Source organism: Ursus americanus, chromosome 5, assembly GCF_024610735.1.
Source record: "Ursus americanus isolate L20-20 chromosome 5, mUrsAme1.1.p, whole genome shotgun sequence".
NCBI classification, from domain to species: Eukaryota; Metazoa; Chordata; class Mammalia; order Carnivora; family Ursidae; genus Ursus; species Ursus americanus.
In genome coordinates, this window is record NC_142131.1 from 15,499,537 (window position 1) to 15,512,331 (window position 12,795).

Below are 12,795 nucleotides of genomic sequence, written 5' to 3' on the forward strand. Positions count from 1 at the left end.
GTCTATGCTCTTGACTAATGTAAATGCATTTCAAAGCATCCATGTAGTAATAAGCTATCCTTAATATCTGAGCAGAAAGCATCTCTCAGTCTTTTTTTTTTTTTTTTAAGATTTTATTTATTTATTTGACAGAGAGACAGCCAGTGAGAGAGGGAACACAAGCAGGGGGAGTGGGAGAGGAAGAAGCAGGCTCCCAGTGGAAGAGCCTGACGTGGGGCTCGATCCCAGAACTCCGGGATCACAGCATCTCTCAGTCTTAATTCTCATGTATTCGTAGTCTATAAAGACTGTATATTTTCTGGAAATAGGATAATGACCACATGGTCTTTCTGGAGACTCTTGTACCCTCTAGGAGACAGCACAGCCCCTTGCAAAAGGACCACATGCACCTGGCTGTCCGGCCTGAGTCCGACAATCTCTTCTGTATTCCTGACACAGCATTTGTAGTCCCTTTGTTAGGAGAGAAAGCACGAGAAAGTGTGACATAAACAACTAAAGATAAAAGTAAAATAAATTTGGCTTGATGCAGAATGTAGCTCTGATATTTCTTTAATTCCCGTAAGTAGTCAGTCAGATACAGTGAATCATACTTGAATTTATACACAAAATGTGCCTGAAATCACTGTATTTCTGCAGAATATTTTAAAACAGTTTATGAGATAATTGACATCTACAAAATTACAATTTTTAAAACAAAAAGAGTGTGCTTGTGGGACGTGTGATAGCTTTATAAAAGTTGGTTCTGACAAATGCATGTTGTTCTCTATAATAACGATACCCTAATGCCTAAATAATGCACTGATCTCTAATAACAGGCTTACAAAGAATACTTTTATTTTTGAATGATGTATTGACAATGCAGTTTGTCTCAAGTTGAAGTGCATATTTGTAGAACAGCAGATGTACGTTTTCAAAGGACTTGCAAAACAAAGACCGGCTTTTTTTTTTTCCTTTCTTTTTTTTCTTTTTTTTTTCTTTTTGGAAAGTGAATGTGGATGTAGACTTCAGCATTAGGAGGAAATGAATGATTGATATCTAATAATCAAAACCATTTGTAGTGCTGGAGATTGTTACCGCCTACTGCACAGGCCTTAAATCTCTGTCTCTTTGATCATTCCCTCTGAACAGACCCATATTCCTGGTGCCTGTCCAAAGATATCAGGAATTCATCAACACTCTCCAGTTTCAGGTTACGGACTACTGCGTCAGAGTTTGTGCTACAAGCATTTTACAGGACGCTGAGAGCCACCACTGGGATGACTACAAAGCTTTTTATGAGGTGTGAAGTTAAGTTTACTATCCCTCCTTTTTACACAAATATGTTTTACTGCCTACCTGCTTTCTGGCTAATTAGAAACATGAGCTTGGCATTACTAACACACGAAGGCTGTTAGGATAATATTTTTTAAATATTGAATTTGTACTTAGGAAAAACACTTTTTAAAAACCTGAAATAGCTAGACATCAGAACTCTCCTTCTGCTTAAAAGTAAAAATAACTTAATTTGAGCTGCAGCATGTGCTATCTAAGTTGGAATATAACGGGATACAATGAAAAGTCAAAGAGATAATGCCAAAATGCTACAACTTTATATTTTTCCCCAGAGGGACCAGTTGTGGGTATTCCTGCACTTTTTTTTTCCTTATGTATTTCTGTTTTTGCTAAATGTCTTTTCTGAAGCTGCTTTATTCTTTGTACATATATTTTCCCCGCTCGTTATATGTTCTTATGAGGGTGCTTTAAGACCCATCTGATCATTTATAGCTTACCTATTTTCATTTAGCCCATGTTTTGAAATCCCAAATTTCCACTGAATTAAAGCCTAATGATTCCCAGTACAGGCAAACCCAGGATCAATTAAAATTATTCATCATGAGGCTTCATTAGTTCCCCTTCCTCTCAATCCCATTGATTATACATAAGCCCCAATATTTGAAATTCCTTGAAGTTGATTTCAGGGCAGGGTGAAACATTTATAATATCTTAATAAAAGATAATCAGGGTTTTTAAAAAATTCACCAGTCAAGCCCGACTTCATTAGCTTTCCCAATTTACCCTTTTCCTCGGGATTGAAGCTTATGATTCTTGTTTTTCCTGACTGTGCTGATTGCTGTGGAGTAGTGGGAAAAACAGAGTGGAGTATTATTCAGGGGAGCCACTCTTGTCAACTCCCCAACACCGACACCGAAGGTTCCTGTGGCTCTATTTATGCCTGAGTTATTATCATAATAAATGTTGCCATAACAGAGAGAAGTAGCTAAGAAGCTCTTTTCGAGGGCTTTCCACTTTTTCTAAGGCCATTTCATCTCTCCTTTAGAGGCCCTTACCGGATAGTTTTTCTCTTTGCAAGAGCATTCATACAGGGTTTTCCAAACCTGCTGTACTTCAAACAGCAGTGAGCAGAGTGAGCGTGGGAAAGTGATGGCGCAGCTGGCAGCCCGAGATAAGAGTAAAAGTATTGGTCTTCCCCTCTCTTGGCAGCACCACAGCTTCCTTATTTGCCTTGAGGTAAACAGATTGAAAATAAGTCCATCTCCTGTTTCAAACCATTTCAGTATGTCAGTGTACTAATGAGCAATTTTATATGATGCTTTCATTGAGGCACAGGTATCGTTTCACTCTTATGTCCAACGTCGGAGTTTGATGTTTTCTCTTAGACAAATTGGGAGCTAGAAGAGTTGTACGGTATAAATAATAAGTGGATGCACTGAGAACCTGTTATTGAAGTTACCAAGTATTAAAAAGAAAAACAACAAATTACCATGTAACATGCAGCTCTTAGATCTTATGACAAGGCTTTAGCTTCAAAGACGGAAATAACGAGATAGTTACCCTGTGATTACATGGTATTGTAGCTTCCATATACTTACATGGTCAGTAGTTACAATTTAATTGCAGAGTTCGTGGTTGTTATTTATGCTCAGGAAAATAAAGTGATACTGCTTTTCTATTTACCAAAAATAAGAAACTTCTAAAAATAGCACAGATTTTAAACTGTTTTGACAACTGGAGTACTTGACAATGGTTTTATCCCGTCCCCTGCACCCTTTTCTTCTCCTCTCCCCATTATTCCAGCTGATTTGTGAAACAGGACTGGTGTGTTTTTGGCAGGGCTGTTCTGAGAGGAAAGGAGATGAAATCTGCCTGAGTGGAGGGGAGGGGTGGGATAGAGAGCTCAGGGCAGCCTATCGCCATGTGCAGAGTGTAGTAAGGAAATAGTGAAAGAATTTACAAGATATGAAAGAGTATTTCCTTGTGTTTTGTGATATCAGTCGAGCCCTCGATACATTATTTCCCTTTTCTAAACTGTCAGGTTGAGAGGGTCAAAGAGTTCGATATCTTTTGGATGAGGTGCTGGTCAGATGGCACAGTGGGTGTTCAGATTACATGTTTAAAATTAAGCCTTTAGTATAGTTGACATCTGCTCAATTTTAGCAACTTGTGTTTTCCAATAGTCAAAGAATAAAGAATTGTCTGTTCAAAGATAATATTGAATGGCTTATATAATAAAGCCCAGCTGCTTGTTTCCTGATATATAATCTAAATAAAAGCTCACATCTGTTTACATTATAGTGGGTCTACAAAAATAACAGATGTTTACTAGCAGAATACTTTTGAAATGACAACAAATAGAGAAACAGGTCAGAAAAATAAATGAATCACATTTAGCTTAATGAAAACCCTTGCATACATTACAGTTATACACACTTTGAAGAGAATTGTGAGAATGATGACCAATTTGGAATATTTTTAAGTAAACACAAAGTTTATATTTTAAAAAAGTCTCAAAATAAGTATTTTTCACTTTCAGGGAAAGAAATCTGCATGCCTAGTTGCTTTTATTGTCTCATTTATTGATAACTATTAAGGAAATTGGTTTTTATTTTTAAAAATATGAGAAATCATGTTGGCTACATTATTAAAGGCACCCGTCCATTGCCATGGAGAGAGTTAGTGTAAATCATTCATACTCGTCATTACACCAGCTGGGGCAATTTTGCTTTAATTAACATAGAACACAAAAGGTATGACAAAATCAAGCTTTAAAACTCCTTTCTTACTTCAGGAAATTTTAAAAAGCACTCCTTATCACAGAACACACAGCAAAGAAAGTATAAGAAACTCTAATTTTGCTGCTTCCACATGAATTTTGTGATTTTTTTCTTTTTTTTTTTTTTTAAAGATTTTATTTATTTATTTGACAGAGAGAGAGGCAGCCAGCGAGAGAGGGAACACAAGCAGGGGGAGTGGGAGAGGAAGAAGCAGGCTCATAGCAGAGGAGCCTGATGTGGGGCTCGATCCCAGAACGCCGGGATCACGCCCCGAGCCGAAGGCAGACGCTTAACGACTGCGCCACCCAGGCGCCCCTGTGATTTTTTTTTCTTAAACAGTTTGATGTACGTCTAGTCCAGAAGTCAGAAGTGGTCAAAGCTTCCTCCTTTGAACTTGACTCGTGGACATTCTGATGCTGTAGTTTCCCACCCAAGTATACCAGTTCTACTAGTTTATAAACTCCATTTGAAAGTCAATAAAAATTGACCATAAATTATTCTTACAGTGACTGACTACCAAAGATTTTAGCAATCAGGGACATTATCAGAAGAATAGTATATAAGGAAAATACTGATAGGCATATCTGCATGAGAAACTATCAACTTCTGCTATAAAAGAACAGGAGTTTTTTGTTTTTTGGTTTTTTTGATGATGTTTGTTCGAGAACTATAAGTAGTGGGCAAAGCAGGAATTTTAAGTCAAAGAGGATTGCTTAGAGATAAAATGCGAAGTTTTTCTCATTTAATTTTTGATTAGTAACAATCAGGGTAATATTTGAAAAATACATTCTACTCTTCCTATTTCAAGTAGTTGTTTTTTATCTGGTTTGAGGAAAATGAGGTCAAACTACTAGCATACCTCCCTGAGAGCCTGTTAACTCAGTAATGCTTATAAATCACTTGAGGCCACCTTCTCATTTCTGCCTTTTCCCACTGGCCTTGGCCGCTGTTGGGTCCTCCTCTGTGGTCAGGGAGAATTTGGTACCCACAGAAGAGGTCTGTAGGGGGTGGAAAGGAAGGAGAATTTTGGCCCCTTAGAAGTATGAAATACTGTAAAAATGCTAAGAAATGATAACATCTGCCTAAGCTTTACAAACTCTTGTAAAATCAGACCATTATAATATCTGTTTCTGTCATGGTTATGAAAACTCCATGAATGAAGTAGCCTAATGTAATAATCTTTAATAGTTACCCATCCCCTTGGTTTCATGCATGTTGATAAGTATGTGGTATGTAAGTTTATTTTTACTCCTGTAATTTCATAATGTGAAATCTCAAACATTTATAAGAATGACCTCAATGATGGTAATAGTCTCAGAAAAATATACATACTTAAACAATTTAAATTATTAAAATTTAATTTTAGGAGAACCAGCCCACTATCTTAAACTAGCATGACTTGTTTGGCAACTGTAGAGCTGATTGCTTAAAATAGATTTTAAACTCCAGGCTAGGAGTAGGTAAATCAAGATATGCTAGGTTAAAAGCTTGTGGTCTGGATTTGCACTAGAATATCTGGTCTCGTAATTGAAATAAAACATATGTTCCTTTGTCAATGAGGATGTTTTACATCTTGTCAAAAATCTTTCTCGGTCATCTAGTGTGTCAGACTCTCCAGCTATTTCCTTTCAGCCTGAACTAATTATGTTCATAGGAAGCAAACTGACATTTTGGAAGATGTGATTCTATTGTTTAATGTGTGGTGGTTTTGCCAGGGGGAAAGATGCTCCTTCTCACTCCAGATGTGGCATTATTTCTTCTGTGCTCTTCGTCATGATCTCTGGACCATTCTGCCCCCTAAGTTAGCCCAGGTGATCCTAACAGAAGTGCTGGAGAAATCTTTGGGTCTACTGGCCTCCAGATATGCTCGGGCCCATCCCAGTTACAAGAGAACTCCACAGATCAGGTAATTGAAGCTGTGAAAACCATTGCTTTTCAAGAAAACTTTTTCATCAACTGGTATAAAGCAGAATGTAATTCTGAATCTCATGACATAACTCCTTGTATATTTAACATGTTTCTAACATCTGAAAGGAAATCGTATTCGACTCTCCTGAGATACTTAAGTGGAAATGTGGAACTTCAATCAAAATAGCTTAGCTCCTTTTTCTTCTCAAAATTGTATATAGAACCCACTTGTTTCTAAAAAAATGATTCAAGATGTATTACAGTCTAAAACATTTATATACAAAGGTTATTAAATAAGATAAAGAGGGAAAATTAAGTCCTGAAATGGAGAAAAATCAGCAGTGCTGTGATGGGGCAGTTAATTTGACTTTGAAATTCTAGGCAACCAGGGGATTTTAGCTTCTCTTTTTGTTTTTAAGCTTTTAAATAGTGTAGTTTATCATCATAAGGAAACTCCTTTGTCTAATAATTTTTCTTCTTGATATATTCTAATTATGTCTCTCTTTTTCTCCTTTATTTTTTTCCTTTCTTTCCATTATGTATTACTAAAAGCCCGTCCAATAAGATGTGAAATCACAGAAATTGAGGAGTAGAAGTCACTGGTTATTAATGACTAAACTATAGTCCAGGTCTACGAGGCATCTAGGCGATGACTACAAAAATGTGCATAAAAGACAGCAACGGTCCATACAAAGAAAAGGCTTTTGTTTTATAAATGTTCTCACTGATGCGATTAAGATCTGTCTTTTCTGCAGATATATATTAGGAGGAGCCTAAGGACACCAGAGGCTTTTTTTTTTTTTTTTTTTTTTTTTAGCAGTAGGAATCATCTCCGGATCATGTTCTTGTAAAGCATGCTGCATTTGAAGGGTATTTAGGTCCTGCTACGGTGTTTCATAAATACGGTATTTTGCTAAGGCTGTTTTGAATTACTGACCAAACTTTTTCTTAAATCATTGAACTCAGAAGAATAGATGGAAAGTTTTTTCTGAGAGCAGAGTGTACCTTTATTCTTTTCCTGTGTAGCTTAAATCACTCTTGACTCTGAGGTGGCAAGTCATTATGAGATGTTTGTGAAATCAGATTTACTGGGTTGTATATTTAATTAACTGTACTATAGAGATTTTTGGTTTTTGTTTTCTGGGTGGTTATATAAAAATGCCATGAAAAGCTAGAGTTATTTCTTCTAGTTTTTTAAAGTAAAATAAATAAATAATTTTATTTGAATGGTTAATACTAAACCACTCTTACTGTGGAAATCAAAGTGCGTGTGTGTGTGTGTGTGTGTGTGTGTGTGTGTACATATGTCTTGGATTTGTAACTGTTTAATCAACTATTAGAGCAAATGGATGCAAACTGCAGTTAAACCTTCCTAAACGCAATTATTGATGTTTTTAGTATTCTAGTGGCCTCCAACTGTCATATGACCAAAACCATATATATCATATGTAATATGTGTTAAGTGTTATTAATAGATGTATAAACTTATTTTATATATATACACGTACATATATTTATATATGTATGGAGGCCAAAGTCTGATTTTAAAAGATCTTCATACTTTTTTGTTTTCTTATCACTTCATGATTTCCATCATCTATTTCTTGAACGCTGAATTTAAAAGAAAAAAAAATTAACTGAGGTTTGTACAATTCAGTCATATACCAGAATAATCTTTATTTATTTATGTGACAGAGAGACAGCCAGTGAGATAGGGAACACAGCAGGGGGAGTGGGAGAGGAAGAAGCAGGCTCCCAGCGGAGGAGCCTGATGTGGGGCTCGATCCCATAACGCCGGGATCACGCCCTGAGCCGAAGGCAGACGCTTAACTGCTGTGCCACCCAGACACCCCCAGAATAATCTTTAAACAGATCGCTGGGTCTCTGTTAAAACACATGAAAGGTAGAAATGAAGAAATGAATTCATGAATAAGATTATGAAATACAACAAAGTTTCCACAAGTATATTCTATTTTGAAAATTTTGGAAGGTGTAGTCTTCTCCATTTGTGCTTCTGGTCTCATTTTCTTTCTTTCTCTCCCATTTGCTGGGGAAACATGTTACCCAAACTTATAACTTTCTTTTGATAGCCTGCGCTTGGATAAGGAGAATTGTTCTCCTATCAAAATTTTACCTACTGCATACATAAGGATAATGGCAAATTTTCTTTTAATCTGGCTCTTCTTTTGCTGGACATAATTTCAAGGAAAGTGTCTTGAGTTTCTTGAACAGTATCCTGATAATGCAAAATAAACCTTAAAAAAAAGGGGGGGGAAGAAAAGCACTCCTAAAACACGTTAGTGTTTGGATAGACCTCACCATTCCTAAAGATAACGGTATAAGAGTCATTTAACACCTGGGAACTCCAACGCTAAGCTTTGATTCTATCTGTCTTTGATCTCTGAAGCTCTGGTATCTAACCAAATATTTCTACTCTTACATATATTTAATATAAGAGATATGAATGACAGTGTATGCACCAAGCAGAAAAACAATTTTGCTTAACATGATTTTCTTTTTCTTTCCAATAGACTTGATGTCACGACGATCTTAATATGCACTGAGAAAATGTTATGGTCAGTTTGTACATCTGTACAGAAGCTTTTGAATCCTCATGAATATATAGATGATAAGATTTTTAAAATTCACACCCATTGTAATAATCTGTTCACAACGTTAGTCATTCTGACTTCACCCTTAACTGAATTATATCAGTAAGTATCAAACGTATTTTCTTTTTAGCTATTATGGTATGTAAATAATGTGACTTAAAGTGATTTTCATACTACTTATTGAATTGTGTGAAGTCGCAAGTAGAAATATTTCGAAGTGCATTTTTGGTATTGTGAGTTGGGCCATTTTATAAAACGAACTAATACTGTGTTATATCTCTATCGGTCAATCTTACTTAGATGCCAAGGCCCCAGTAGAATCGGGATTATCTTGAGCTTCACTATTTGAGTTGTTTAAATGATTATATTAATGAATTGATTATTTCGATCATAGCTTGATACTTTATGAAGAAGAAAATCATATCTAATTGCTTTTTACTCTTTTAAAAAATATTTTTTAGTTTTAATTTGACGTAAAGTGCTTTGCTCTAATTGAAAAATTTAAGAAGTTGATACCAAAATATTCCCAAATCTGGAAGAAACCTAATGTTTCCACACTGCCAGTTAATCTGCATACATTTGCATTTTTAGTGTTAGCCTGTAGTGTCTGAGCTAGTAATGGCAGGTGGCAATAGGAATAGGTAATTGCATTTTTATTTTCTATTTGTCTGTCTAGTCGCATGCTCTACTGAGTCAGCCCTCTGCCCCAGCAATTGCCTTTTTTTGGAAAAGGAAATTGAAGTTTATTGAATACAACACAAGGGAGGAGCAGGCATAAAAGGAAAGGAGAGACTGTCTGCCAGGAGACAGTGGTGGGGGGCCATAGTTAAGAGGAAGAGTGAGGAGATATGGGAATGTATGGAATTTTCCTTTTCAGTACCTGTGCGGGGTTTTAAGTAGCCCATGGTCAGCTAGGTCAAATGGATATTTTGAGGTGGGTCTTTTAATGAACCTGTTTGCATTCAGTGCAGTGGTCACTGTGGGCCCTATTACCTTACTTGGATTTCCATGGCTCAAGCCTGTTGCCTAATAGTGACGGATCTTTGACATTTGGGTGGAAGCCTCATTTTCAGTAGCTGCTTCATGCTGGACAGGGGGCACACAGTTCCTACCTAAACTTGTTGGTTCGTCAGGGGGTTCTGTGCAGGTATCGACCAGAACATAGTATTATATTAATGTGCAGTAAGTGATTTGAGTGAAAATCCCAGGTGGCTAGGTCCATGGGATTTGGGGGAGGGGTCCTCCAATAGTATGGGCTGGGATCCTTGTTGAACCATCATTCATACATAATTGTTGGATTCATTCAGACTCGTGGGAACGTTTTTTGCCTGTAGATCAAGATGGCAGCTGGATCTGAGGGAACAAAGGAAAAAAGGGGAGCCTGAAAGAAGCAAGGTGTCTGAGAGTCAGCCAGTGTCAGGAAAGGGGCCCAACCAAGTTTGTAATGTGTGTCGATTCACCCTGGATGAGCTGCGCCTACCAATTCCACCACATGTTGGGAATGGAGGCCTCAGGAGGCTAGAGTGGGAGAGGAGAGGAAAGGGCTCCTTCACCCTCACAGGCACCGGAGTCTGACCTGTTCACGCTCAGACCTTCAGACCACACCAAGGAGCCTCCCTGGCCAGAAATCTGTTCTGTGAGGCATACTAGGGTTAGACAGCAGAAGAGCCAAAAAGAGAAAAGAGAGGGAGTACAGGGTCCCTCCACAGGTGAGAAGGGAACTGGCTCTCCCTGGAGCTTCAGATCCTCATGGAGGAGTAACCTCTCCTGGTTAACTCAGTTCCCCAAGGTTGTCAGTTCCGCAAGGAGTACTAGAGTCCATCCACTGAGGGAAAAGTCCTGAGAAATTCCCAGAGAATCCAGGGAAAGTCCCAGGCCAGCAGAGATTCCGGGTGAGGGCTACCAGATGTGGGGTGACCCCATCAGGTGAAAGAATTCACCCAAAGCAGAACAAAGGAGAGAGAAGTTTATTAATACACTGGAAGGGAGAAGCGGTCAGGACAGCAAAGGAGAAACTCAGCAATTATATTTTTAAAATGTTGAAAGATTTTACATAGTAAATAAGATTTAGGGAAACTAAAAATTTTGAACTACTTTTGTAGTTTATTTCATTTGAATTGATAAGATTGTAGAAGATGTTGAAGTAGATCTTATAATAAAACAATAATACAATTTTGTTTAAACTCTCCTCAAAATAGTCACTTTATCTTGAAAGAATAGATAATTGCATATTAGTTTCTTGCATAGGAAAAACTATGTATATTTCTCTTTCTTTGGATAAATTAGGTAAAGTATTCTTTTCTGGAAGATTCTGGAAAGAGAAATATATAAATCTTGAATTTCAGTAAATTTTGAGACTTCTGTGTTAGAAATTCGATGAGTAATTAACAAGTTTGATTTCAATTTCCCTATAATTTTCACCCACTCTGACTTTCAACCAACCCATTGTTTATAGATTGTTTCTTCTGGCAACCGTACCGTTGAGAACTAATTTTAGAAATGGAGAATTCTTTCAGAAATGGGAAGAAATAGTGAGATAAATTGCCATAAGTTTGGGATTATATGCATAATAGTTCATAATCATAAAAAGCTCAAGGTCTGAAGCACATAATAAATCCTAGTAAACTCAACTGATTTACCATAGATGAAAAAATTGCCATGCTCTTAGTTCAATGGGTCATTTCATCTGAGAGGAAGGCCCTGTGAAAATCAGGAACAAAGTTGACAAATTTCATGGATTGGTCATGGTGAGCAATATTGAATTTCATGGTTTGTCACAGATGAATAGAAAAATTTTAACCGCCCGATGCATTTGTAAAACAAATAAATTATTATCAAAGATTGCATATTTTAATAATAGTAATAACGTAACATACATTCATTATTGTTAACCCATGGCCTTTTGATACATTTTTTAACAACTATGCAAATAGTCAAATCTCTGTGATTTGTGCATTAGATACTACACTGTAACCTCATTCAACAAATTTAAATTGCTAATTTCAACCAGGATTACAGAACATTTTACACCAAGCACTGCCTCTGGTTTTCCTTAATATAAAACATAGATAGCTACATTGCTTTGAAGCATGAGCAAAAAGTCTAGATACTTTCCGTTTCAATGTTTTTCAGTTCATATAAATTTTCACAAATTGTATCCATTCGTGTTGATTTCAATTTTACGATTGTTTTTCTAGAATATCAATGCAATCTTTGGGATGCATTTTGCTTTATATTGACAAAGGAAATCTACAGGACAGCCTGTTCTTCACCAAGTAGGAAAAAGTTGTATGTGTGTAACAAGGACCCTGTTGACTCATTTAGCTTCTTTTCACAGCCAGGGTATGAAATTGTCATATTATTGGTATTTAGGGAAAAAAATGTATCTCTATTTCACATTTAAAAATTAAACTGTATGCTTTGAGGAATTGGTGAAAAGTAACAATCAGATGTTGATAGTATTGAATTTTTTATAAACTGTACCTGACATTTGTCACTACATGCGACACGCCTTTTTTGAAGGTGACTGCCTTTCTTCCAAGTAGTTCTGACAGATGAACTGATGTATTCTCCTTTCTGAGTTTAGCGGAAGACCACTAAATCCCAGGGCAGGAATACATGATTTTAAAATCTTTTCAGGAAAATGAGACCTGTTTGCAAAAATGTGTGTTCTCTTTTAACTCTCCTTTGTAGATTTCTGTTAGAATGTTATAAAAGGAGTACTTTAAGTTTGTCCTCCAGGGAAAGAGACCTGCTGAAACATAAAATATTCACCATGTATTTTCCAAAATGCCTATTGCTTGTAGATCTTCCGTCAAGGCCGTTCAAGTGCACATTCAGAAGCATCCTCGGTGCACACTCACACACATACTCAAACATGGTTTCAGATGGTGCGTTTCGCTTGCGGAGAATGTTCATTTTAGCTTCTACGTAGCAAATTAAAATTGAATTCTTAGAATTTTAGGTAAATGCAGTTTAGTTTCAATTCAGCCAACGTTGTTGCCTCTCTAGCTCCTCTGATTAAGCACAGAGATTAAGCACAAGGGTTACAGCAGTGAGCAAGATAAATATCTGCCATGGAGTAAAGTCTGATACAATTTCTAATGTTAAGATTAAATTTATTTACACACACATGCCCACTGTCCCCGGTGTCACAACATTAATAACACGGAAGAATGGATTTCAGTACAAGTGCCAGCACACCAGGCAAAGGCCAGAGTCAG

The 12,795-nt window shown here is 36.8% G+C and overlaps 1 protein-coding gene across 3 annotated transcripts in view; it reads left to right on the forward strand.

Annotated features, from left to right (window-relative positions):
- KIAA0825 (KIAA0825 ortholog) overlaps window positions 1-12,795 on the forward strand; it is a 375,816-nt gene that overhangs the window by 108,829 nt on the left and 254,192 nt on the right. For all 3 annotated transcript variants that reach the window (XM_045796269.2, XM_045796272.2, XM_045796273.2), the window contains 3 exons: window positions 1,129-1,279; window positions 5,768-5,958; window positions 8,492-8,674. In XM_045796269.2, the coding sequence (XP_045652225.2) occupies window positions 1,129-1,279; window positions 5,768-5,958; window positions 8,492-8,674 (525 nt within the window). The remainder of the gene's footprint in view (window positions 1-1,128; window positions 1,280-5,767; window positions 5,959-8,491; window positions 8,675-12,795) is intronic.